This window comes from Elgaria multicarinata, chromosome 6 (genome assembly GCF_023053635.1).
Source record: "Elgaria multicarinata webbii isolate HBS135686 ecotype San Diego chromosome 6, rElgMul1.1.pri, whole genome shotgun sequence".
NCBI classification, from domain to species: domain Eukaryota; kingdom Metazoa; phylum Chordata; class Lepidosauria; order Squamata; family Anguidae; genus Elgaria; species Elgaria multicarinata.
The window spans coordinates 113286842-113314475 of record NC_086176.1 but is presented as its reverse complement, the minus strand read 5'-3'; the positions used below and the strand labels follow the sequence as shown (position 1 = coordinate 113314475).

Below are 27634 nucleotides of genomic sequence, written 5' to 3'. Positions count from 1 at the left end.
GTAAATGGGAGGCGGAGGCATATCATCTGTCCCCCTCTCCCTGCCCTTTTTGTTGTGTACCTGTTTTGCTGAGAACAACAGATTCTGGAGTTTGGAATTGGGAGACTCGGAGGATCTGTTCAGACCTTCTCCTCGATGTGCGAAGGGGGGAGTTGGATCACTCCGCTAACCTCAAGCTCCAATTCTGACACACGTACTGGCCATGCCTCTAGTGACCAATCAATTAATAACATTTATTGCATAAGAATCATAGAGTTGGAAGGGGCCTACAAGGCCATCGAGTCCAACCCCCTGCTCAATGCAGGAATCCACCCTAAAGCATCCCTGACAGATGCTTGTCCAGCTGCCTCTTGAAGGCCTCTAGTGTGGGAGAGCCCACAACCTCCCTAGGTCATGGGTTCCATTGTCATACTGCTCTAACAGTCAAGAAGTTTTTCCTGATAGAAACACAGAATAGCAGAGTTGGAAGGGGCCTACAAGTCCATCGAGTCCAACCCCCTGCTCAATGCAGGAATCCACCCTACAGCATCCCTGACAGATGATTGTCCATCTGCCTCTTGAACGCCTCTAGTGTGGGAGAGCCCACAACCTCCCTAGGTCACTGATTCCATTGCCGTACTTCTCTAAAAGTCAGGAAGTTTTTCCTGACGTCCAGAATTAGTCCTTAGACTTTTTTATTCTCTCAGCTTTGAAACAGTCTATAAATTTAATTTTAGCTTTGCTCTTTTAAATTTGTATTTTAAATTCGTATTTCTGCACCGCTGCTGATTTTATCCTGGTTGTGCTTTTATATTGTATTTCATGTCACGTTTTTACACTTTTTGTTTCATGCTTCAAATGGTTTTAATTTTTGTTTTAACCCCCCAGGGAGCTTCGGCTATTGGGCGGTATAAAAATGCAATGAATAAAATAAAATAAATAGACCATAGCAGCCACAATTGAGAAACAAAGATTACATCAGTTTGTAATACAGCGATCACCAATTAGAATTAGTCGTTAAAATAATTACGTTTAAAACATATATTGCTGGTTAAAATCAGTCATTAAAATTGTTGAGGTTAAAACACATTCCTAAAACAACAAGCTTTACTTATAACGTTATAAACTCGTATCAAAATGAATTTCTCGTATCCCTGGCAATTGACAGCAATGAAATTGACAGCAATAGAATCTCCTGGCAATTGACAGCAGTGGAGTTTACATACTTCTCCCTATGTTTAGCGGCCTTTCCTGCGAAAGAAGCAACCCTCCCAAACATTTATTGGTTAGTTCCTTACAGCAGAAATCCCAATTCCTTCTTTACATCCCAGAATTTCATTTTCTTTAAAAAGGGATCTAAGTAATGAGCTCTAATGTCAGGGTGTAATTGACATTTGAAGGTATAATGTGCCAGATCTTCGAGAACTGGTTTTTCACAAATACACAATCTCTCTTGGACTTAATATTTCAACCAGGCAAATACTTGAGTAGACAAACGTAACTGCACAGTTTGACTCTTAGAGCACCGTGCATACAAATGTTTAACTTAAAGCAGGCATGTTGAACCCCGGATGGCGTTGCCCCTTTTCCCAGGTTTTGTGCAGTTTTCCCCCCGTTCTAAAAGGCTTCACTACCAGCAGTAAGCGCATGAAGCTAAAACATGTTGTTGTTTTTGGGAAGGGGGGGATTTTGCCCCATCTCTTTTGCACTTTGGCTACTCCCACGACTGGAATGTAGCCCAAAAGAAATTCCATGAAATTCAGTTTGGCCCTTTGTCTGAAAGAGGTGCCTGTGACTTGAACTCTTTGCTCATTCACCATGACTTGGCCTTGTGTTTCATGGCTGGAAAACAACTCTGTGAAGAAATGTAAAAAGAGACCTAAAAGTACATTAAAAAAACCCCACACAAACAAACAAGTGGAAATGAGGACTTTTTTTTCTGGGTGGTGTTGGTGGATCACAGTCCTAACAATCTAGCCAGCACAGCAACATGCCTTGTAAACCCCCATAATGACCTAGGTGACCATATGAAAAGGAGGACAGGGCTCCTGTATCTTTAAAAGGGAATTTCAGCAGGTGTCCCTTGTATGCATATTGCACCTGGTGAAATTTCTTCTTCATCACAACAGTTAAAGCTGCAGGTGCTATACTGCAGCTATACTGTGACCAGATTTAAAAGAGGGCAGGGCACCTGCAGCTTTAACTGCTGTGATGAAGAGGAAATTTCCCCAGGTTCTCCATATATACAAATGACACCTGCTGAAATTCCCTTTTCAATACAACTGTTAAAGATACAGGAGGCCTGTCCTCCTTTTCATATGGTCACCCTACCTACAAGGGGGCGGTTGGAGGAGTGAGTTCATTTCCCATTTTTGGAACAACTGGTGTAAATTCTGACCTTTATCAAATTCTTCATTCTATGCCGCATAGACAGCACATGAAAATTAAACCAGTGTAAAACGTGGATTCTGAAAAGAAGACATTTAAAATACTTTCAAGCATTTTTGTTATTGTAACATCTAGAAAACTTGCTTTTTAGAAAGAAAAACAAAGCTAAGTTTTGAACCTAGTCCTGCCTGTTGCCTCTTTAGGATTGGGAGCTGCTATGCAGAGAACTCCAATGAAACATCAAGGGATGGACAAACCATCAAGAGATGAACAAGGGCCCTTGTGAATTGCCATTAATTGCTTTGTGGGGCGGGCGTTAAGTGGGTTGACCATCCATTAACAAACTAACTATTCCTTTCCTCTATAAGCTAGAAGAAAAACATCCCGAGTAATTTGCAATTGATGAGCAAGGATTTCTTACTCCTATTTATTTATTTATTGCATATTTTTTTTATACTGCCCAATAGCCAAAGCTCCCTGGGCGGTTCACAAAAATTAAAACCATTCAAAGTATAAAACAAACAGTATTAAAAAAATGATATAAAATACAATATAAAAGCACAACCAGGATAAAATCAGCAATAGGATAAAATCAGCTGCAACTCCTCAGGGTTAAATGCTACTAACAGACACACATATCCCACCCACCCCATTTTCTCAAATTCCTACTGAAAGCCCATTAGTAGCAGCAGAAACAGGAAAGAGAAATGGATTTGATGCCATGGATAAAAATAAAATTTAAAAAATTAGATGTAATTCCCATAACAGCATTTGAAAAGTTACAAAAGTTATTATTGGGAGTACACGAAAACCTTCTTTGTTCCTCTTTAACACACAAAAGCTACATATCAGCTATACAAATGGTAAAACAGTTTATCCAATATCGCAGTGGTTAAATGTGAGAAAGATGATATAAAATGACTCCCCTGCCCCACAATATTATTATTATTATTATTATTATTATTATTATTATTATTATTTATTTATTTATTTATTTATTTATTTATTTATATAGCACCATCAATGTACATGGTGCTGTACAGAGTAAAACAGTAAATAGCAAGACCCTGCCGCATAGGCTTACAATCTAATAAAATCATAGTAAAACAATAAGGAGGGGAAGAGAAGGCAAACAGGCACAGGGTAGGGTAAGCAGGCACAGGGTAGGGTAAAACTAACAGTATAAAGTCTGCACAACATCAGGTTTTAAAAGCTTTAGGAAAAAGAAAAGTTTTTAGTTGAGCTTTAAAAGCTGCGATTGAACTTGTAGTTCTCAAATGTTCTGGAAGAGCGTTCCAGGCGTAAGGGGCAGCAGAAGAAAATGGACGGAGCCGAGCAAGGGAAGTAGAGGCCCTTGGGCAGGCGAGAAACATGGCATCAGAGGAGCGATGAGCACGAGCGGGGCAATAGTGTGAGATGAGAGAGGAGAGATAGGAAGGAGCTAGACCGTGAAAAGCTTTGAAGGTTAACAGGAGAAGTTTATATTGGATTCTGAAGTGAATTGGAAGCCAATGAAGAGATTTCAGAAGCGGAGTAACATGGTCAGAGCGGCGAGCCAAGAAGATGATCTTAGCGGCAGAGTGGTGAACAGAAACCAACGGACTGATGTGAGAAGAAGGAAGGCCAGAGAGAAGAAGGTTGCAGTATATATTTCTGCAATAAAATAAACTTGGAAGAAAGTGGGTTTTTATGTAGAGCACTTGTACAGTCATGATATTTGAAACAAATTCCTGGTCTGGGAACTCTTTAATTCTAAGTTTTGCGTCTTTTACACCAGACTCTGATTAGTGGATCTGCGGTTTTAGTTAAAACAAAACAACAAAGTTGATACCAGAGGGGCAGGGGTGGGTGGACTTCAGGCTTCTGGTATCTATGTTGTTGTTGTGGTTGTCGTAACTAAAACCCCAGAACCACTAATCAGAGTCTGGTGTAAAAGATGTAAATCTTAGAATTAAAGAATTCCAAGACCAGGAGGTTTTCAGTGTTTTGTTTGATGGTTTTCATTTGCACATAATGGATGGTTCCTTCCTTCTGTCCCCTCTCCGTTTCTAGAATGAGAGGCTGCAGGCGCTCCTGGCTGACAAGGAAAAGATGAACTTATCGGATTTTGAACCCATTCCGTTGCCTCTAGAACCCCAGGTGAAAATTAGGGGAATCATCCCGGAAAAAGCAACACTGTTCAAGGTAGGGCACGTTGCCTGTGAGTGGGGTGTAATTGTGTCCACCAGCTTGTGTAATTTTTGGCATCCTTGGGTAGGGCTTGCTGGTAGATGTGTGCTTGCACGGCTGGCAGACTGAGATGCCGTCTTTCTTTGTACAAGTTGGGCACCCAGCCTGGTTGAGAACAAGCAAACACACACACAAGAGCAAAGGAGCAATGAGAATGGTTGGGCGCGTTCCTTGGAATAGGCTGTCAACATCTTAGTTGAAAAAGGCCTTCAATCCCATTTTTAAAGAACCCAGAAAGGTCTAAACAGAAAGGTCCAAACCAGGCTAACTTGGGGCTAAACTACTTGAAGTGCTGCAGCCTTCTACAACATTGGCCTGACAAGCCCCTTCTTCGTTGCAAAGTGCTCCCACGAGGAGACATTTTGCAATGAACGCATTTGAGCGGGTGCGTAAACCTTTCTCTGCCCCCCTTTTTCTTCTTATCGTACCACCAGTCTCCAAAGCCATATTTACCTCACCAACCTCAGGTTTGGAGTGATGGCTTCATTGAATTGCGTAGCAAGGAAGGCTGTAAACCCCCCTCCTTGCCCCCCCCCTCATTTAAAAAAACAACAAACATCGCATTTGGTCAGGGAGAAATACCACCGCCCCTTCTGTTGACCTCCTTCCATTTTCTCTCGCCAGTGATGTCTGCTGGAAAAGTTGGATTTTAAGGGGTGAGGGAGGGAAAGAGGAGATTTGTGGCTGGGTGGGAATAAGTTTTGTGTTTGGTGTTTGCTTTGGGGGAGGTCCTTGTCTTGGGAACAAAGCGAGGTATTTTTTCATTTTATTTTTTTCTGGAGATGGGGTGGAAATAGCTCGTTTCTGAGCCAACCTAGCATTTTTCCTCCTAAACCTTCTCCTCATCTCTCATTCTCTCTTACTGTCAATGATGTTACGCTTACTCCGGTCAAGGAAGCTCGTAGCCTTGGCTTTATATTTGATTCCTCGCTCTCCTTTATTCCTCATATTGAGGCAATAGCCAAATCCTGTCGCTTTTTCCTGTATAATATTGCCAGGATTCGATCATTTTTGTCTGTCTCTTCCGCCAAGACGCTTGTTCATGCACTGGTTATTTCTCGGTTGGACTACTGCAACCTTCTTCTCTCTGGCCTTCCTTCTTCTCACATCAGTCCGTTGGTTTCTGTCCACCACTCTGCCGCTAAGATCATCTTCTTGGCTCGCCGCTCTGACCATGTTATTCCACTTCTGAAATCTCTTCACTGGCTTCCAATTCACTTCAGAATCCAATATAAACTTCTCCTGTTGACCTTCAAAGCTTTTCACGGTCTAGCTCCTTCCTATCTCTCCTCTCTCATCTCACACTATTGCCCCACTCGTGCTCTTCGCTCCTCTGACGCCATGTTTCTCGCCTGCCCAAGGGTCTCTACTTCCCTTGCTCGGCTTCGTCCATTTTCTTCTGCTTCCCCTTATGCCTGGAACGCTCTTCCAGAACATTTGCGAACTACAAGCTCAATCGCAGCTTTTAAAGCTCAGCTAAAAACTTTTCTTTTTCCTAAAGCTTTTAAAACTTGATTTTGTTCTGACTCTATACTGTTAGTTTTACCCTACCCTGTACCTGTTTACCCTACCCTGTGCCTGTTTGCTTTCTCTTCCCCTCCTTATCGCTTTACTATGATTTTAATAGAATGTAAGCCTATGCGGCAGGGTCTTGCTATTTACTGTTTTACTCTGTACAGCACCATGTACATTGATGGTGCTATATAAATAAATAAATAAATAATAATAATAATAATAATAATAATAATAAGTGGAAAACCACTTTCTTAATTATTCTGAACTCCCCCCATCTCCTCATCCTCTCTGTCGTGCTTTCTCATTGTCTCTCAACTTTAATCCCTGGTTTGTACCACTTAACTAGGCCGGTGGTCCTCTTTATCTGGGGAAGTATATATTATTTATTTATTTACAATATTTATATACCGCTCCCCATTAAAAATTTCGGAGCGGTGTACTAGTTGAAATAAAATAAAAACAGAATAAAACACCTTAAAATAGATTTTTAAAAGAAGCAAAATGGAAAACCCACCCCTCCCTCAAACATCCACATAATGGGTTGGATCTGGATTTAGTTAGTTAGTTAGTTTATTTATTTATTTATTTATTACATTTATATACCGCCCCATAGCCGAAGCTCTCTGGGCGGTTTACTACAGTTAAAAATGGTAAACTTTAAAAAGTATACAAAATTTAAAAAACCATCAGAAACACAAAAACAACAGTATAAAAACAACAGTATCCATTTAAAAACAACAATTCTGGGGTCCATTAAAAACAAACTTAACATTATTAAATGCTGTTAAAATGTTAAAATGCCTAGGAGAAGAGAAAAGTCTTGACCTGGAGTCATGTGAGCCTCATCGGGGAGATCATTCCACAGTCGGGGGGGCACCACCGAGAAGGCCCTCTCCCTTGTTGCCATCCTCCGAGCTTCCCTCGGAGTAGGCACTCGGAGGAGGACCTTAGATGCGGAGCGCAGTGTACGGGTAGGTTTATGTCGGGAGAGGCGTTCCATCAGGTATTGCGGTCCCAAGCCAGTTCTACTTCGAGTCGACCCATTGAAATCTATGGAACTCTAGTCACAACTTGACTAAGGCCCCACTGATTTTGGTGGGTCTACTTGAAGGATGCCTAAATCTGGACATCCAACTCTGTGTTAGCGTATGCATATGAGGTGGGCAGAGGCACAGTTGTACGATCCCCCTGAGAAAGAGTTGGGGAAGAGACTATAGGGCATGTGTGAATTGACATCTATGTAGGGCTCGCCCCTCATATTTTGTCTTGTGTGTGTCTGTGGGAAGGAGCACAACTTTGATACCCCACTATATAAAGGGATTGGTGTTGCAACACATGTATGAGGCTGGGCCTACATCCTTCTGCTGTTCCATTTTTGTTTGAGTCGCAGAAAATGGGAGAAGAGTGAATAATGTAAAATAGATAAATATGTTTATTTGCAGAGAGTAATTGATTGTTGCCTTGCCCTTTTTTATGAGGGACAAATTGCCAACAAAGCCTAAGCAAATTAGGGCTTTTCGGAAAGGGCATTTTAAATAGAACTGTCGTCCTCGCTAAGTTAATTAGGGAGGAGAGCTAATTGCTTTAAAGTTCTCCTTCCCTTAGCATTTCTTAAGTTTAGGAGATGACTAAGGCCGTTTCCCTCTTCCTTTTTTGACTCCAATAATTTTATGGCGCCCTTTTAAGTAGTGCTGAGATGTTTGAAAGCAGATGTGGATGCTAAATGACTTCTGAGTTGTTCAATAAAAGTTTCCTCTTAACCAGGAGTGGGTCTTTGGGTTCCGTTCCTTTATTGGCAGAGTTGTGCAACCTCTATAAGAACCTAAGAAGAGCCCTGCTGGATCAGACCATGGGTCCATCTAGTCTAGCACCTCTCTTCACACAATGGCCAACCAGTAACCCACAAGCAGGTCACGGGTGCAACACCACCCTCCCGCCCATGTTCCCCAGCAACTGGTGTATATGGGCTTACTGCCCAAGGGCTGAATTCAATTTCAGAGAAGCTCTCGGGCCACATTTCGGTGGCCGGTGAAGCCAAAGACAAAAGTAGTGGTCTGAAGACCAAAGACACCAGCATGTATGAGCTTAAGTCTCTTGATGCCAGTAATTAAGGGCATGTTTGCACCATGCATATATCCTAGGGTCATCTCTAGGTTGTCCCTGTGCATCCAAATGATGCACAAGGGATCCTGGGGTCAAGCAGGGACAACCAGAGACTTTCCCCAGGATAACTGGAATCATGGATTTCTCATTTTTTCCGCTGTCCCGGGTCACCCCCGAGGACCATGTCTGGTGTGGTGCAGCCTCCTGGGTCCTCAAACGGGCACAGAGCTGCATGGGGTAGCTCCTTACCCATGGGAGTGTGTGGGGGGGGACAGCATCTTCTCCATCCCTTGGATGGCGGGTGGGTTTGGGCATGGAGTTTGGCAGGAGGGTTTCCCTTACTTTTTCGCCATGCAGCTGGCTCTTAAAAGAAAATGGCGCCCATGACGTCCCTCTTCCCTTCTGGGACGTCACGTGGCCATATAGATGCTGGGGGAGGATCGCAGAAGCAGGTAAGTCTGCAATCCTCCCCCCTCCCTCCTGCTATACCCTTAGGTGTAGATGAGCCCTAAGCCTTAGGAGAAGTATTTCAATTTTATAGAATGGAGGAATTAATGCTCTCAAGCCAGAAAGCCACCAAATGGCCAACAATCATGGGGGAAAAGTGTGGAATCAAGGGAATGGGATGTGGCCCTCTGGGCAACCCTAGAAAGTTGAATTTGGCCCCCAAGGAGGGTCGGATCATCCCATGGGCCTGAGGTTCAGTACACCTGCTTTATGGTTTAGATTTCCAACGGACAGGTTCTTCCCTGATTCAGACATCTCTTAACATGGGAGCTAGGATGCATCTTTTGGACTGCCCTCTACATGGAAAAACCTTTCCTGAGTTTGTGTTTTTTCTGTTTTCTTTCTTCAAGTGGGGGGAGCTGATAAAGGAATGACTGCAAAGTTTTGGTCCCTCTGTTGAAATGGTTGGGAATCTCCCCCAGGTTTGAGAGAAGCACATGGGCATTTGAGCATGCGCACGAGCATCTGGGTTGGTGGCCGTGTTCTCTGCCATCTTTTCTTAATTGACAATGGGTTCAGAAAGTTTTTTGGAGGATCCTTTAAATACTTGTTAGGCTGTAGAGCACTGACAGGTAGTATGAAGAGATGGTAGCCTAGCTATGGTCATTCATGCATTGGTAACCTCACGATTAGACTACTGTAATGCACTCTATGTGGGGCTACCCGTGTGTGTGGTTCAGAAGCTGCAGCTTGTGCAGAACGCAGCAGCTAGGATTGCTCATGGAGACACCTAGCTCTGCCTAGCGTTAAAAGAACTTCATTGGCTGCCTGTTCACTACTGAGCCACATACAAAGTCATGCTATTATCCTGTAAAGCCCTAAACAACTTGGGACCAGGATACTTACTTATTTATTATTACTTATTTAGAATATTTATATACCGCTCCCCACTGAAAAATTTCGGAGCGGTGTACAAGATAAAATGAAAATAAAACCAGAATAAAACACTTAAAACAAAATTTAAAAGAAGCAAAAACAGAGATTCAAGGCTGCATATTAAGGAAAGGCTTCTTGGAATAAAGACGTTTTCAGGAGGCGCCGAAAGGAGTACAAGGTTGGAGCCTGCCTGACCTCCAGAGGCAGGGAATTCCACAGGAGGAGGGCCACCACGCTGAAGGCTCTTCCCCTGGTGGATTCCAATCGGAGGATGGGTCTATGTGGAACCACCAGGAGCAGGCCCTCAGATGGCCTCAGTGACCGGGCAGGTTGGTAAGGGAGAAGGCGCTCTCTCAGGTATCCTGGTCCCAAGTTGTTTAGGGCTTTGGACACCAGTACAAGAACCTTCAACCTGGCCCGGTAGCGAATAGGCAGCCAGTGCAGTTCCTGCAGCAGAGGAGTTCCATGCTGGAAAGGGGCAGCTCCAGATGACAGACGAGCTGCAGCATTCTGCACTAGCTCCAGCTTCCGGAGCAGCTTCAAGGGCAGCCCCACATAGAGCGCGTTGCAGTAATCCAGCCTTGAGGTTACCAATGCCTGTACCACCGTGGCCAAGCTATCCCTGTCCAGGAGAGGCCGTAGTTGGCGAACCAACCGAAGATGGTAAGAGGCACTCCGAGCCGTGGCGGCTACTTGAGCCTCCAACGACAGAAATGGGTCTAAGAGTACCCCCAAACTACGAACCTGTTCTTTCAGAGGCAGTGCAACCCCATCCAGAACAGGCAATGAGCCTGTCTCCCGGACTCGGGAACCACTCACCCACAGGGCTTCCAGAGAAGGCCCTGCTCATCATTCTGAGACAAAGAGAATGTCGACATAAAGAACCTCGATGGCGGGGCCTTCTCTTCAGCGGCACCCACCCTCTGGAACGCCCTCCCTCGTGCGGTTCTGGAGGTGGAAAATGTAATATTGTTTAAATGCCTCCTGAAAACATACCTTTTTAGACAAGCCTTCCCTGGACTGTAACTTATTCTGGTTTTATGTGACTTTTAAAGTTTTAAGCTGGATTGTTATACTATGGTTTTAGCTGTAAATTGCCCAGAGAGCCTAGGCTGTTGGGCAGTATAAATATGTAATAAATAAATAAATACTACCCTTACAATCTCCTTTTTTTTAAAAAAAAAAATATTATTGAAACAACAAACACAAATCAAAATCACTTAATACAAAAACATTATAATACCTTACTATCATATATTCGATGTTAACCTATTAAAGATAATATAATAAACATAACCGTGCTCCCCCCACCTCGGGACCTCATTCTTGCTTCCAAAAACTCATAGTTTCATCTGTTGGTGGATCCCCCCTTCCTTTAGAATACAAACTCCAGGAACTTTTGCCATATACTCTCAAAATCATTTGTTTTTACTATGCCTCTTTTCATTTTTATATTACATGTCAATTTATCATTTATAGCAATGTCCCACACTTCTTTATACCATTCTTCAATACAATAATCTCCTCTAATTTTCCAATTCCTAGTTACTATTAACCTCACAGCTGTCAGCAGGTTCGTTATCAATTCTTTCATTTCTTTATTACATTTAAGATCATCATGCAGTGAGAGTAATGCAATCCTTGGTGTAACTTCTACTTTAAATCCCACAATCTGTTCAATCTCATAAAACACCATCTTCCATAACTTTTGCACATGTACACAATCCCACCACATATGTAAATACATTCCCTTTTCTCCACAACCCCTCCAACAATCTGCTGAAAGCTGTTTATTAATCTTATTTAATCTAACCGGAGTTAAATACCACCTCCATACAAGTTTGTAATAATTCTCCTTTATTCTTACTGACATATTTCTCAACACTCTCTCTCCCTTACAATCTACTAACTCATATTTTGTGGACTCATCAGGCTGTGCATGAATCTAGTTTTTCAAGCAGGCTTTCCCATACTTGAATTCTCAGATGTTGGACCACAACTCTCCTAATCCCCTGCCATTGGTTGGGTTGTCCTGGGCTGATGGGAGCTGAGGTCGAGCAAAGTGCAATTTTGTGACCGTTCATATTGGTCAGAAGGCAGCGTATGTTAGCCTGAGAAGATGGTAGGTAGGTCATCAGAAGAAAACCTCCTCTCCATATGACTTTTCGGCAGCCATGTCAGTTCCTTTCTGTTCAACTCCACATTCATTGCTTTGTTTCTGTGTTTCTCTTCGTCCTGCTCAGAGTGCCCTAATGCCAGCCCAGTTATTCTTCAGGACAGAAGACGGAGACAAATACCCTGTAATATTTAAACACGGGGATGACTTGCGTCAAGATCAACTAATTCTCCAGATCATTTCGCTCATGGACAAGGTGATGATTTTTATTTATTTATTTATTTATTTATTTATTACATTTCTACACTGCCCAATAGCCGGAGCTCTCTGGGCAGTTCACAAAAATTAAAACCATTCAAAGTATAAAACAACAGTATAAAACCATAATATAAAATACAATATAAAAGCTCAACCACATAAAAACAGCAGCAATGCAAAATTACAAATTTAAAACACCCAGTTAAAATGTATTTATAGACTGTTAAAATGCTGGGAGGATAAAAAGGTCTTCACCTGGCGTCTAAAAGCATATAATGTAGGTGCCAAGTGAACCTCCTTAGGGAGCTCATTCCACAGCCGGGGTGCCACAGCGGAGAAGGCCCTCCTCCTGGAAGCCACCTGCCTCATTTCCTTTGGCAGGGGCTTGCGGAGAAGGACCCCTGTGGATGATCTTAAGGTCTGGGCAGGTACATATGGGAGGAGGCGTTCCTTCAGATAGCCTGGCCCCGCTATTTTGTAAACAGGTCTACGTATATATGGAAACTGAAACAATTTCAGTTTTATTTTTGTTGTTCTTTAAGCAGCTTAGGGTGCAATCCTAGGTATATCTAGACGAAAAAATGTCCTACCAGCATTTCCCAGCCGGAGAGAAATGCTATCCACCCCGTACTCCTCTACCGTGACACATAGGCCACAGCTAGACCTAAGGTTTATCCTGGGATCATCCAGGGTTCGCCCCTGCCTGAGCACTGGATCCCCTGTGCGTCACCTAAATGAACAGGTTTGACCCCTGGACGATCCAGGGAGAAACCTTAGGTCTAGCTATGGCCTTAGTTCTGTGTGCATTACTTACCTTCACCTTCACTGAACTGAATGGACCAGCCTGTGTGCAGAACAGCTCTGTGCTGCATTGGAATGTTGCAGGCCTTCAGATCAGGGTGTTGGTGTCGGGGCTGGTGGTTTTGAGACAGATCTATGTGTGTCTTGACTGATACATTCATCAGATAAAAGAACCACACTCTCAACAGCTTCAACAGGGGGGACCCTATTGGCCCTGTGTGTCACATGACCCCTGCTGAGCTAACAGCTGCTTTACCACTTCCTCACCAGTTGTCATAGTGGCAGTGCGGTGCGGTGGAAAGCGGGCCAGTGAGCTGGCATGGTGACATGGGGAAGAAGGCACTTAAAACCGGATGCAAGAAATCCTGGGTTGAGACCGCTAACTTCTTGCACTTGCTGGCTGTGTTCAAAAGACACCTTAAACCACGGCTTTAAGCCATGGTTAAAAGCCATGGTTTAAGGTGGCTTCTGAACATGGCCACCGTCAACGCATAAAAATGATAAACCGTTACCTTCTCCTGTATCCTTTTTATTGTAGCCATTATAACGTCCATAAGCCAAAAAAAAACCCCTGGCTTCTGAAAAGGTGTGACCTGCCCATTCCAGAAACCAGCATTGTTGCTCACGTTGGGGTCAGATATGGAAGTGCTGTATTGCAGCTACACATGATAGGGGCCACACGCAGACCTGAGCTGGTGAGGCTGGGCATGTGTGGATCGGGGCCGGTGGGACTGGCTGCATACGCACGGCCCCGATTGGATACTACTCAGGGAGTAGCATTTCATTTCTCCAAGGTTGTCTTGAGTTGAATATTAAAAAACCACACGCACAGGCCTAATCTACACCAAGCAGGATATAGCACTATGAAAGCGGTATGAAAGTAGTATATAAAAAGCAGGAATCACACCAAGCAGGATATAGCACTATGAAAGGGGTATGTGTCAAGTGGTTGTCAGTGCACTTCATTGCCACTAAAGCAGCAGTGTAGATCCTGCAATGCACTTCAGTACCACTATAAAGCAGTCGTGTGGCTCCTGCCTTTTATATACCGGTTTCATATCACTTTCATAGTGCAATATCCTGCTTGGTGTAGATTAGGCCACAGTCATTCCGCAATGGAACAAAGCAAGCAGCACACAGATGTTTTTAGAACCCCATTCCCGGGAGATTTCAAGGGAAGACTGGGCACACATCTGTCAGAGATGGTTTAGGTATAAGATACCTGGTTTAATGTCAGAGGTTGTGGCAATTAGATAACAAAAGTAATCATACTATCTTCTACCTCTATGGTTCATTTTATATCACTGGAGCTGCAAGTATTTCCTTAATTGCTATCGAGGGCATACACATGTACAGTGATTTTAATTACAGCAACCAAAACCCAGTCTAAAACAAGGACTTAATATTGTACCTGGACATTTGCTTGGGCCTGCTTTTCAGTCAGTCTTCTGTTCGGTATTGAAGGCTACAGACACTGGGTTGGATTCAGACTTTATACTTACAGTTGGCAAATTGAAATCAAGGGGAGCATGTTAATCTTGTCCCATTGATCTCAGTGGGTCTACCCTAAGCACCTTACAAGTCGTTCATCCTTGCCTTAAATCCCGCACTCTGTTTTATCTACAGCTTTTACGCAAGGAGAACCTGGATTTGAAATTGACTCCTTATAAGGTCTTGGCTACTAGTACAAAACATGGTAAGTCAGCTTTTCCCCTTGTAGCGAGAGTAATGTGTAGTTTTATCGATCGCCCACTCCGAAACATTTAGAGTACTACACTCTTTGTATAAAAAGACTTGACAATATCCAAAAAAGCCATTGACTCAGTTAGGACTGGGTTTTCCAAATGCAGTGGGAAAACTCCACTCAGCGGTTGAGCTTTAGGGGGTATTCCACACACAACACTCTTCAAATACTTAAAAGGTTGTCACACAGAGGAAGGCCAGGATCTCTTCTCGATCCTCCCAGAGTGCAGGACACGGAATAACGGGCTCAAGTTAAAGGAAGCCAGATTCCAGCTGGACATCAGGAAAAACTGCCTGACTGTTAGAGCAGTACGACAATGGAATCAGTTGCCTGGTGAGGTTGTGGCCTCTCCCACACTAGAGGCCTTCAAGAGGCAGCTGGACAAGCATCTGTCAGGGATGCTTTAGGGTGGATTCCTGCATTGAGCAGGGGGTTGGACTCGATGGCCTTGTAGGCCTCTTCCAACTCTGCTATTCTATGATTCTATGATCTAACCCCACCGTTGTGTGATTTTGGGCTACTGTGGAGTTGAGTAAAACCCATTGCAACGTTCGATTGACAGTTCCTCCGCCCTCTTTCCTCCCCCGGTCCTCTCAATGGTATCCCATCAGCCATTGCTGCAAAAAAACAATCCCAGCAGCTTTCCTAGAGCGGCACTTGCTGCTTTCGCTACTCTTGCTAGGGAACTCTGTAGCCAGTGGGAAAACTCAACTCAACGGAAAAACTCCACAGAGCCCTCCACACAACACGCCACACAACGGTCATGCAGGAACTCTACTCTGCCAGTCAGTGTCGACAATATTGGACTAGGTGGTACAATGGTCTGACTCAGTATAAGGTAGCTTCCTATGTCCCTGAAAAAGACTATGTGTAGGCTGTCTTAAACTCGGAGAGAGAGGTAAGTTGATGAATCTCCTCCGGCAGGCCATTCCACAGTCTGGGGGTGGCAGAAGAGAAAGTCCTCTGGGTAATGGTTGTCAGCCTAGTTTTGGCTGACTGATGTAAAATCTTCCCTTTTAGTTCCATGACCCTTGGCACGAAATGACACTTCTGAGCTTATTGTTTTCAGCAAAGGGGCAGGCCGAATGAGACCTCTCTTGAGAGCCCTCTTCACTGCCGCTGACATCCTCTCACTTCACAAAGGTGTGCTCCCCCGCCACGCCACGCCACACCATGCCACGCCACGCCACGCCACCCCACATCCTTGGGAAATGGGAGAGACCTGGACAAAATGGTTCCCTGTGGTGGGGGCCAATGAGACTGATATTCAAATGGGTTCTGGACTCAATTCAAAATGAGGGAAGGGTTCCCCCACCACACACACACACAAAAAAGAGGGGACTGCTAATTCTGGACCCCAGCCTCCCACGTTTGCCCCCTCCCTCAAAGGGAGTGACATTCAATCACATCTTTTTTTTTTCTTTTTGTGTGTGTGTATTAGATCCAGGCGTGCGCTTCCAAAATGCCATCTGTCACCATTTATTCAGCCAATTCCTAAATCTATACATAAACGTACTGAGTTTAGAGACTCATGGGGGATTTGGGATCATTCTTAGCACCCTATCATTTGCTGACATTATACCCTTTTTCTGTGTTTTCTCAGGTTTCATGCAGTTTATTCAGTCAGTCCCAGTGGCGGAAGTTCTTGCAACTGAAGAAAGCATACAGGTGTGTGTGTTGACTTGTTGTGGGTGCCTGACCAGATAGGGACAGCTGTAGGCTTCAGTGTCCACATATCCTGGCATTTAGTCCTGTGTAAGAGGCAAACTCCTTTGGAACCAGACCTAAGAGAGGTCTAAAGATAAAGCAACCTAAGAGAGCCTTATATGGGGCAGCGTGGTAAGAGAGCCAAAACTCTAGAGAACCAGAGGTGGTTGAAAGGAGGATGATCAGGGGTCTGGAAACAAAGCCCTATAAAGGGAGACTGAAAGAACTGGGCATGTTTAGCCTGGAGAAGAGAAGACTGAGGGGAGACATGAGAGCACTCTTCAAATACTTAAAAGGTTGTCACACAGAGGAGGGCCAGGATCTCTTCTCGATCCTCCCAGAGTGCAGGACACGGAATAACGGGCTCAAGTTAAAGGAAGCCAGATTCCAGCTGGACATCAGGAAAAACTTCCTGACAGAGCAGTACGACAATGGAACCAATGATCTAGGGAGGTTGTGGGCTCTCCCACACTAGAGGCCTTCAAGAGGCAGCTGGACAACCATCTGTCAGGGATGCTTTAGGGTGGATTTCTGCATTGAGCAGAGGGTTGTTGTTACTATTATTATAATTATTATTATTAATATTTATTGCATTTTTATACCACCCAACAGCCAAAGCTCCCTGGGCAGTTGGACTCGATGGCCTTATAGGCCCCTTCCGACTCTTCTATTCTATGGTTCTTTTAGCCTGAGGACTGAATTCCATTTCAGTGAAGCTCTCAGGGGACATGGCCAAAGGCAAAAAAGGCCGGGTTATTCTCACATTCAAATGCCCCTATAACCATGCAGTAGCATATATCAAGATGGACAGCAAAGTATATCTAACTGATCACTACTAGGAACATTGCAAGCTTATACTGAGTCAGACCTTTGGTCCATCTCACCCAGTATTGTCAGCACTGACTGGCAGTGGCTCTCCCGGGTTTCAGCCAGGATTCCTTCCTAGCCCTACCTGGAGAAGACAGAGATTGTACCTGCGACCTTCTGCGTGCAACGCGTGTGCTCTATCACATGATGGTCCCTCTTCACATGGAGCAGCATGGCTACTTTCGGTTTTGGTTGATTGCTTTTTATTAAATTTCTGAAGTTATCAGTCTCCCGGTTTCTCTCTTGATCCAAATATTAGAATTATTTTCATGTTGAAGAAGACAGGCTGTAGCTCTGAAAATGTTTACGTAGGAGTCTCTAAACCTACATATGCTCACCAGGAACTGTACTGAAGTTGTATTGAATCCCAGTGAGCGCAGTACAGTTTCTGAATAGACGAGTTTAGGATTACACAGGAAATTTGATGTAATCCTAAATATAGTTCTCTATCCGCAGATCTCTCTGTACCCCAATTATTTTTCTAACACCCCCTGTGGCGATACCCACCTTTTGGTCTGGGGTTTGTAGGTCTAGTGAGTGCGGAATGGTTGACTGAGTGGGTGTGGCTTGTGATGCGGTGAGAGGGGGGTGGAAGGAGGATAAATAGGTTGGCTGAGGGGGTTGTGAGTTTAGTTTGGTTTTAGTCTGGGAGTTTTCGTCTGGCTCGTGCTTCGTGAGAGTGTTTGGTGTGAGGAGTGAGAAGAGATAGGATTTTGAGGGACTTGGGATTGTTGTTTTAAGTATAAAAAATAAGTAGGTTTGATCCAAATCGAAAGTCCAAAGATCTGTTCAATTTCAATAAACTTTACTTGGTGTTCTGTTACCACAAACCACATGTCAGCTCGGATTTATTACTTGCTATATTATACAGTGTAAAAACATCTAACAATACACCTGCTGTTTCGTACCTCAGCAATAGAGCCTATTTTCCAAAACCCTTGGCCTTGTTCCCTCACATATAAGGGAGAGGTTGTATTGTTTTTACCCTTTCCTCGGGCTTTTCAAGAGGTGGCGCTTGGCTTGAGAAGGGCGGGCTAGGCAAGGCCTTCTGTGTGAGGTCGGTGCCGTTGCACCCCCCCATCAAAGTTATTTTTCTTAGTACTAGGGCTGTGCATGGACCCCCCCCCCGATCCGCTTCGCACCGATCTGCCAGTGGGCTTTGCTTCGCTGCGGAGCTCCGGATCCGAATTGGAGGTCCGCGGCGGCTGCAGCACCAGATAAGGCCCCCCTTACCTGCGTCCATCCGCGGTCTGGCGGCTGCTTCAACAGAGCCCAAGGACTCAAACAGGAAGACCAGGCCCTCGGGCTCAGTTAAAGCAGCTGCCGGACCGCGGACGGACGCAGGTAAGACCCCCCTCCCCTTTGCCCCCTTACCTGGCTGTGCCGCCGTTGCCGCATGCAGCGTCAGGTAAGGCCCCCTTACCTTTTTTGCGGAGCTCTGGATTGAGGCGAAGGATCCGCCTTCATCTCGATCCGCTCCGTGACGCTCTGCTGCCCCCCCCCCCCGATCCTCTTTGCCTCTGCCTTAAGGGGAGGGGAAGCACCCCCGATCCACTTCTGCTTCTCTGATCCTAAGAGAAGCGAAGCACAGCCTTACTTAGTACTCTTATAAAGAAATTCATGGCGGGCAGGTCTATCAATGGCTATTTGTCACGTTAACTAAACAGAACTTCCAAGTTCAAAGGCAAAATATCTTGGAGTGCCAGATGCTTCCTGTGTTCCCCAACATATTTCTAGGCCAATTCGCGGTTGGAATTCTAGTCGTAACCCTGAAGGTCCGTTCCCCTTCCCTAAACAAAGTACGTTAGTGCACATTTTGCAATTCATTTCCTGTATCTCCATTCACGATTGCTTTGAATTGCTAATGCTATTTAAATTTTGCAACCCAGGCACAAAAGAAATATATCTACTTTTGAAGCATTTAACGCTCTCTCCGTAATTATGCAATAACTCTGCATTTGAAATTCAGCGGGATGGGATTATTTTGAAGGAAGAGAGGCCCTTGAGTGTGTGTAATGCAAAGTGATTTTAAATCTTTCCTGTTGGAGAGGTTAAGGAAATTCTATCAGATATAAACTAAGCGTTGCAATGTAGCACTAAAGGGGGAAAAAAAAGTAATTTGCTTGATTGTTCTTTGCTTAATGCTATCTTTAATATATATGCCATTTCTATACTGAGCCTTGGCTGCCTTTTAAGTATCAAGATTGATATTTGGGGGAGGAGGGGGTGAAGAGAAACTCTTCACCAGTAGCATACGGTAATAGATTTTCTCCAAGGCCACAAACAAGTTGCTTTCTCAGCCAGCCCTCGAGACTTTCGGAGCGTGATGTTGGGAGAAGAAATAAACTTTCCATTGATGTTCTTTCAGAACTTCTTCCGCAAGCATGCGGCGAGTGAAACGGGCCCTCACGGAATTAGCGCCGAGGTGATGGACACTTACGTCAAAAGCTGTGGTAAGTGATGGCAGACAGTGACGGCAGTTGCGAATATAATGTAAGTGATGGCAGTTCTGAATACAATGTGATAGCAGTTGCGAGTATAAATCCTGGTTTAGATTGCTTTGAAACAATGCAATCGGATTTATTCATTTTTTAAAAAAAAAATAATCAATGGGATTTGTTCATATAAAGGGACAAATAGCAGTAGGGGGTCAGTGAGTGCTCCCCCCCCCTGCATCCAATGAATGGCCCCATTCAGAAGACACGGGCACGGATGTAGAGGGAAAGGCACCGTAAACTAATGACTAAAGAGGAGGCCAATTCCGGTGCTCAAAGGAAGAAAGAGAATTTAGGGTGCTCTATGCATTTCGGAGAAGAAGTCTCCTTCAGGAGCTGCTTTTAGTTCTTTTGAAATTCCTTAGCTACAAGAACAACAATATTGTGTTCTTTTTAGATGCTTGTATATGCTGTGTTTTTGAACATTTATAACTCATCCCAGGAGCAAACCATGGATGTGTCTTATATACGCAGGTGGTTCTTAACTAGGCTACGCCCCATTTCAGCTCAGGCACTGGTCTGCTTCTGGGATGAGTTATAAATGCTCAAAAAAACAGGGTATACAAGTATCTAAAAAGAAGAAAATATTGTCATTCTTGTAGTTAAGGAATTTCAAAAGAACTAAAAACAGCTTCTGAAGAAGGAGACATCTTCTCCGAAACGCGCAGAGGACAATAAATTTTCTTTCTTTCTTTGAGCACAGGAGTTGGCCTCCTCCTTCCTCAGCTGTTCAGAAGACACCTTAAACCACTGCTTTAACCACAGTGACTAAGGGGGAAAAAGCCTCATTCACCGTGGTTAAGGTGTCTTTTGAACACGGCCTGGCTTTCTGGCTGTACCACTGTGGTTAAAGTCGTGGTTTAAGGTGTCTTCTGAACGGGGCCAATGTGGAACAGGATCACACCTGATGGTCATACCTGCTGATGGTGACACCTTCAGCTTTGCTATGGAAGAGTTCAAATGTACTGTATGTGCATAGGGCTCCACCATGATTTTGGGAAACCTGGCCAGATCTATTGTGGGTGAGTGGAAGCTCATGTGCATACCCCTAACCCTAACCCCCCACCACCTTAACCCAGCTGCCCCATTTTGGACAACTTGCAGAGTTGAACTCAATAGGACAGGGTGCAGAACAGGACTGTGGAGGGAGAGCAGACTGGGGCCCACTGATGTCATTACCTCACCCCTGCCATTTTAAACTTTCTTCATGTGCTGGCAGCCCCAGCCCCATGACTTTTCATTGCACCAGCCGAGTCCCTGGCTTTGCGAAGCTGCTCTTCCAAGTACTGGGTGAATCCTCGCTGGCCTGCGTTCCCACTGTTATCTCCAATGTCAGATTGGAAATAACAGTGAGAGATTTCTTCAGGGAGTTGGGTTTGGAGGACAGCCCCCCCCCCCCTTCTTGGAGGGACCTCAGGAATCTCTTTGGGATAAATTGAAGAGACTGGTGGGATGTATTAAGTCTGTGGGGTGGGGTTCTGCATCCCTCCCTACACAGCCCTGAGTAGGGATCAGAGAGAAATTAGTATGATCTTTATTTCAGTGTGAATTTCAGTTTTGCACTTCCCGAATGTAAGCATGAACTTCAACACAGTTTGTTGCCAAGATCCACATGCTTGTAATTTGCAATGCAGTTAGCAAAACAAAGTGTATAAAACTTGTGTAAATTTCCAAAAATGCACACTAAAAGTGTGTATGGTTTTTTTTGTGGGGGGGGGGGGAAATCACACACAAATAGCTTTATTCAATGGGGGAAATTGCATGCATATACAAAAGTATGCATGAAAGGTAAATTTGGGGAAAATGTGTACAAAAACAAGATTATTATTTTTTTTAAAAAAATACAAAATTGCATACAAATCTTTGTGTGCACTAAAAGTAAATGCAATCAGATTCAGAACGGGACGGTGCGAACGGGAACGTGAGTGAAATTAGTTTGACAGATTCAATCATCCCTAATCCTGCATCAAAGAAGGATCAGGTCTCGGCGCGGATTGTAAAATTGCCATGATGATTTCTTGGAGAGAGAAATTACGCAAGTTGACAGTGATTCTCATTTCCAGCTGGATATTGTGTGATAACGTATATCCTTGGAGTTGGAGACAGACATCTGGATAACCTTTTGCTAACCAAAACAGGTAATAGTTCAGCATTTTCTTTCGTGATGTTTAGATCTCAGAATAAAACCCTTTTTTAATGTTCATTCTGTACTAGGGAGGGTGGGTGGATGTAAGACTCTGTAAAATCATTTGCCAAAATCATTGCACCATATCATGACCTATGCATAGTGCAAAGTGTTGTACACAGATACAATTAACCAGTCAACTGCCTGCATGCTTTACCATCTGTTTTACTAATTAAGGTTCAGATTTCAGAAGCAATTACAACATAAGTGGTTAAAAGTCCAAAGTTTTTATTATCTAGCAGGCTAAAGATATACATAGATAAGGCTAAAGGCAAAGCTAAGCGAGACCGGGAACCCCATAAAAAGAATGACAATGGAGAGACTCCATCTGCTAGCCAGTTAAGTCCAGTGCACCTTTTACTGCAAGCTAGGTCAGTGGTGAAGTTCCATTTTGCAGACGCCAGGGGAGCTATATTTATAGGGTGACCATGTGAAAAGGAGGACAGGGCTCCTGTATCTTTAATAGTTGTACTGAAAAGGAAATTTCAGCAGGTGTCATTTGTATATTATGAGCCTCGTGTGGCGCAGAGTGGTAAGCAGCAGTTACTGCAGCCGAAACTCTCTCCACGGCCTGAGTTCGATCCCAGCGGAAGCTGGTTCTCAGGCAGCCGGCTCAGGTTGACTCAGCCTTCCATCCTTCCGAGGTCGGTAAAATGAGTACCCAGCTAGCTGGGGGAAAGGTAACTGTGACTGGGGAAGGCCGTGGCAAACCACCCCGCTACAGAGTCTGCCAAGAAATCGTCAGCGAAAGCAGGCGTCCCTCTAGGAGTCAGCAATGACTCAAGTGCTTGCACAAGAGGTTCCTTTCCTTTTTCCATTTGTATATATGGGGAACCTGATGAAATTTCCTTTTCATCACCACAGTTAAAGCTGCAGGTGCCCTGCCCTCTTTTAAATTTGGTCACTCTAGTATAGCTCCTGCTTTAACTGTGGTGATGAAGAGGGAATTTCACCAGGTTCTCCATATATACAAATGACACCTGCTGAAATTCCCTTTTCTATGCAACTGTTAAGGATTTAACAGTACAACTGTTAACAGTACAACCGTTAAAGGAGCCCTGTCCTCCTTTTCATACGGTCACCCTAATATTTATAGTCCTAGCTAGCACCTATGGGGCATCACGTCACTGCGGGAACTCTAATGTTCCCACCTCTTATCAGGGTGTTACCAAGGGAACAACCATTTGACAGCTTTGAGACATGAGACGGTCCCACAGATCAAAGGAAACAGTTCTAGAACTTTTCTCAGATTTCAAAGGCCTGACATCAGCCTGCCTGTCTGTTGCCAGTTTTAACTCCTTATTTGCATTACATAGCACAGGCAGCTTATGATTCAGCAAACATACTTAAGCTTAGGTAAAGGAAAACGTCTCTCACAGGAATTGAGCATTGGAGCAGGATAGTTGCGTATCAAACTTAACCTCCTTGAGATAACAAAGGTCTTCCGGATTTTCCCATACACCATCTAATAGGGCCTGTTCAGACAACACACTAAGCCATGGTTAGGCCGCTAACCCTTTTGCAGCAAATGGTTAGTGAGTGTGTTTAAATCCAGGTTACGAAGCCACCGTGGTTAGGAATGATCCACATGATAGGCTAAGTCATGGTTCACATGACACCGTAAGCCATAATGTGTGGCTCAAATTGCTTAACCACTGTGGCTTAGTTAGTTATCTGAACAGGATCATAATCTCTAATACTGAATGGTACTTTTATTGTAATGCACTTTTCTTCTGGGGGGGAAAAATTTAGAAATACTTACATGGTATATTTTTATAGCAGTGCTTTGAAAACCTGTTCTGTCATTACCTTAACCGTATTTATGTCTTTAAAAATTCTTTTACCTCACCCTTTCTCCAAAATGTGCACAGAGGAGATCACAATATTAATAAAACAAGTACCAATAAATCAACAATACTATCACAATAAAACAATTTAAAATGCAACAAGAATAACCTAACCGAAAAACACAATTTGAATTCCCATTTCACTAAAGGTGGACACTCTGAGGCTGAGTGGTAGTTCATGGCCCAGTTTGCACATAACAAATAGCTATGGGTTCAACAACCCATACTTAGTCAAGGCCATATTGGTTCAAATCATGAAACCATGGTTTGTATTGGTTTTGAACTCTATGCTGTTTGTCCTTCAATAGTCCAAAGTTTTAGGTTTGGACATTGCATCAAACAACCCAGGAATGGGGCGTTCTGGGTTGCTTATGAAACCAGATGCTAAGCAGAAGTGGCAACCACACGGGAAGAAATGCCTTTGCCAGCTCTCATGCAACCCCAACAATTCATGGGTTAAATGACCTATGAATTGCCATTAATGTGCGAACCAGATCAGTATCATTAAGAATGTTGTGATTATCCTCTGCAAACACATGACAGACCAGATTGAAAACAGCTAGTTGGCCAGCCACATGCCATAACCTGCCAGGAGTTTAGCTACCACATGTTTCTGCAGTCCTGGGCGAGCAACAAAAGCAGTAGATGTAGTGAATCCCTCATAGGTCTCCTTATATGATTGGTGGGTTGCTTTGAGCTTGTTGGGTCTCCAGTCATGCTCTAAAAAAGGTCCATTGCTTGTTGAAAATCAGCTCGGATATTCATATCGGCCTTTATTTCAGAGAGCTTTGAAGTGGAGCACCAGACCGTGTGTCTCTACTGATCCATTGATGGTGCCTCTTCCTCACCTTAAGAGCACATGTTCAACGCCATTAAAGCTCTTAGCTGGCCAGAAGGTGGGAAGGGGCGCATGGACTGAGCCCAGTGTCGTCATCAGTCATTTTTATTTTGGTGATTGCTGCTGCCAAAAGTTAACAGGATCAGGCTTGCCAAAGAGGAGGGTAGCAACCTTCTTTTTAGATTATGTCTGTCTTCTCTCCACAGGGATGAGTTCTTCTCTTGTTTGCTTTTTCGGTTTTTGAAAAAACAACAACACCTGCTTCTCCACAAGCTCTCCAAAATAAAAGGAAGTCCTTCTTCACACAGCACATAGTTAAACTATGGAATTCACTACCACAAGATGTAGTGATGGCCACCAATTTGGATGGCTTTAATAGGCAGTTGGATCAATTCATGGAGGAGAAGGCTACCAGTGACTACTAGCCCTGATGGCTATGTTCCACCTCTAGTATCAGAGGCAGTAAGCCTATGTGCACCAGTTGCTGGGGAACATGGGTGGGAGGGTGCTGTTGCACCATGTCCTACTTTGTTGGCTCCTGGTTGACAGTTGATTGGCCACTGTGTGAGCAGAGTGCTGGGCTAAATGGACCCTCAGTCTGATCCAGCGTGGTTCTTCTTATGTTCTTGGGTTCATTGAGGGGTGTGTGGAAGGAAAACAATACCTTTTTCTTTTTCTCCTACTTTCCAGAACCCTCTTCTTTCTCCCCCAACCCCATTGCACCCTCCTATATAGCAATAAAAGACTGAGGTTCAAGGACTGTCACTCAGACCTTAAACTGAGCTCTTTACTTTGCAAGCCTATGTGTGTCTACTCAGAAATGTGAGATTTACTCTGACGAAAGTGCACAGAGGATTGCAGTCTTAGGCCGTTGCTAGACGAGGACTTAGCCCGGTGTGAGGCCCGGGCTCCCTGCTGTGCGTGCAGACGATGCACAGGGGATCCCGGGGTCAGACCGGGCTAAATCCTCCCTTGACCCCGGATAACCAGATCCGCTTATGGCCTGGCTTCTCCGCAGCCCCGGGCTGAGCCCAGGGCTGTGAAAGGTCTAGCTACTTCCATGGATTTTCCTGGCTGCTCGCTTACTCGTGAGTAGGTGGGAGAAGCCGAGCGCTGTGCCCATCGGGCTGGGGGGGGAGATGGGGGCTGGGGGAAAGAGCAGACCCAGCAGGAGAGATGGGGGAAGAGTGGAGCCAGGGTGGGGAGATCACGGACGGGGGGGGGGCGCGGAGGGGGCATCGGACATGGCAGGCGGGTGATCGGGTGGGCATGGCGAGTGGGCTGGCGAGCGGGCAGTGGGGGCATCAGACATGGCGGACGGGGGCGAAGAAGAACGGGGCCAGGGCAAGGAGATCGGGGATGGGCTAGCGAGTGGGGGGCGGACATGGCGAGTGGGGGGAGAACGGGCGAGCGAGCGGGCAGGGGGGCATCAGACATTGTGGGGGGGAAATCAGGGGCAGGGGGAGCAGGGAACGCTTTTTTTTTTTTTTAAACCCTTACCTTTCCGTTGGTGCGCTCCTGCGCACATGGCCCTTTAATTAAAAAAAATGGAGGATGCGGCGGGGCTTTCCCTTTCCCCGTCGCAGGTTACATGTAGAAAAGGGCGACGGCCCGCGCTAGCTGTAGCGCGGCCTCGCCCCAACTCCTCACCTGATTATCAGGTAGGTCTAGCGAGGCCCAGAGTGTTAAATATATAAGTGCAGGAAGAGTTCAGAAGGGTGGAAAGGTGGGTGGGTGTGGGTGTGGGGGGGAGGCCTTTCGAACCCCTCACCCCTCTTCTACAAGCCTTGAATTGCACTATAAAGCTCCCTGAATGGCAGCACTCCTGGGGTGTGGGTGTGTGAGAATCAACACAGCATTCTCTTGTTCACTGTATCTCAGAACTTACTGTGCATATAACGCAAAAGCATGTACTCATAAAACTGAGTGGTGGATCATAGCTGGCGTCAGAAATTCGGGGAAACATTTGCCGCCCAGCCGCTCAAGCCAACGTGTTCGAGCTTTAACTGCCAAAATGTTGGCTGATGAGAAAAAAGGAAAAATAAACCTCATGTGCTACAAATGGAGTAAAGCGGGTGCCATTTCCACGACTCCTAATTTCTTCCTTATAAAATACTGTAGCTAATTGGCACTTGGCAAGCCCTTTTATAAACACGCACACACATATCAGAAAAGCAATTTTAAGATCTGTTAATTATATGCCTGTGCCGTGTGTGTGGGTTTTTTTTTTATATAGAAAAAGTCTTTCGGCAGATTTAGTAGCTATTATACACTCAACTGCATTCCAAATGCAGTGCGTATTTAAAAACATTTATTAGTACTAGTTAATTAGATTGATATTGGCCATAATCGCATTCATACTGAACAAAGAGATTCTTTCCTTTCGGCTGGATCTTCAATAACGATATTAATCAGACCTCGAATGCAGCTGGATTTCTGGCCTAATAGTACAATCCTTGCTGTAGAATCGCAGTATTTTAAAGTCCAGTCCTGTGGTCTAAGGGGAGGGTTGGTCAACCAGTGGTCCAGAGGACAGATCAACACTTCCCCCTCCCTGGGAAACTGCTTGATCTGCCCCCACCCCCCCACCCCCCAGGTGGTGTTAATTGTGAATTGGCAAAAATCCCCACTTACTGTTTCTCTTGTAAGGAAAAGCAGTGATTATGCCTGTATCATGCATATCAGTTTGCATTGATCACAAGCTGAATATGAGCCAACAGTGCGATGTGGCTGCAAGAAAGGCAAATGCTATTTTGGGCTGCATTAATAGAAGTATAGCTTCCAAATCACATGAGGTACTGGTTCCTCTCTATTCGGCCCTGGTTAGGCCTCATCTAGAGTATTGCGTCCAGTTCTGGGCTCCACAATTCAAGAAGGACGCAGACAAGCTGGAGCGTGTTCAGAGGAGGGCAACCAGGATGATCAGAGGTCTGGAAACAAAGCCCTATGAAGAGAGACTGAAAGAACTGGGCATGTTTAGCCTGGAGAAGAGAAGATGAAGGGGAGACATGACAGGACTCTTCAAATACTTGGAAGGTTGTCACACAGAGGAGGGCCAGGATCTCTCCTCGATCCAGAGTGCAGGACACGGAATAACGGGCTCAAGTTAAAGGAAGCCAGATTCCAGCTGGACATCAGGAAAAACTTCCCGACTGTTAGAGCAGTACGACAATGGAATC

At 44.7% G+C, this 27634-nt stretch overlaps 1 protein-coding gene across 3 annotated transcripts in view; it reads left to right on the top strand.

The window, feature by feature from the left end:
* PIK3C3 (phosphatidylinositol 3-kinase catalytic subunit type 3) overlaps nt 1-27634 on the top strand; it is a 151270-nt gene that overhangs the window by 48010 nt on the left and 75626 nt on the right. For all 3 annotated transcript variants that reach the window (XM_063128298.1, XM_063128299.1, XM_063128297.1), the window contains 6 exons: nt 4420-4551; nt 11841-11969; nt 14399-14468; nt 16120-16184; nt 19459-19543; nt 21649-21723. In XM_063128298.1, the coding sequence (XP_062984368.1) occupies nt 4420-4551; nt 11841-11969; nt 14399-14468; nt 16120-16184; nt 19459-19543; nt 21649-21723 (556 nt within the window). The remainder of the gene's footprint in view (nt 1-4419; nt 4552-11840; nt 11970-14398; nt 14469-16119; nt 16185-19458; nt 19544-21648; nt 21724-27634) is intronic.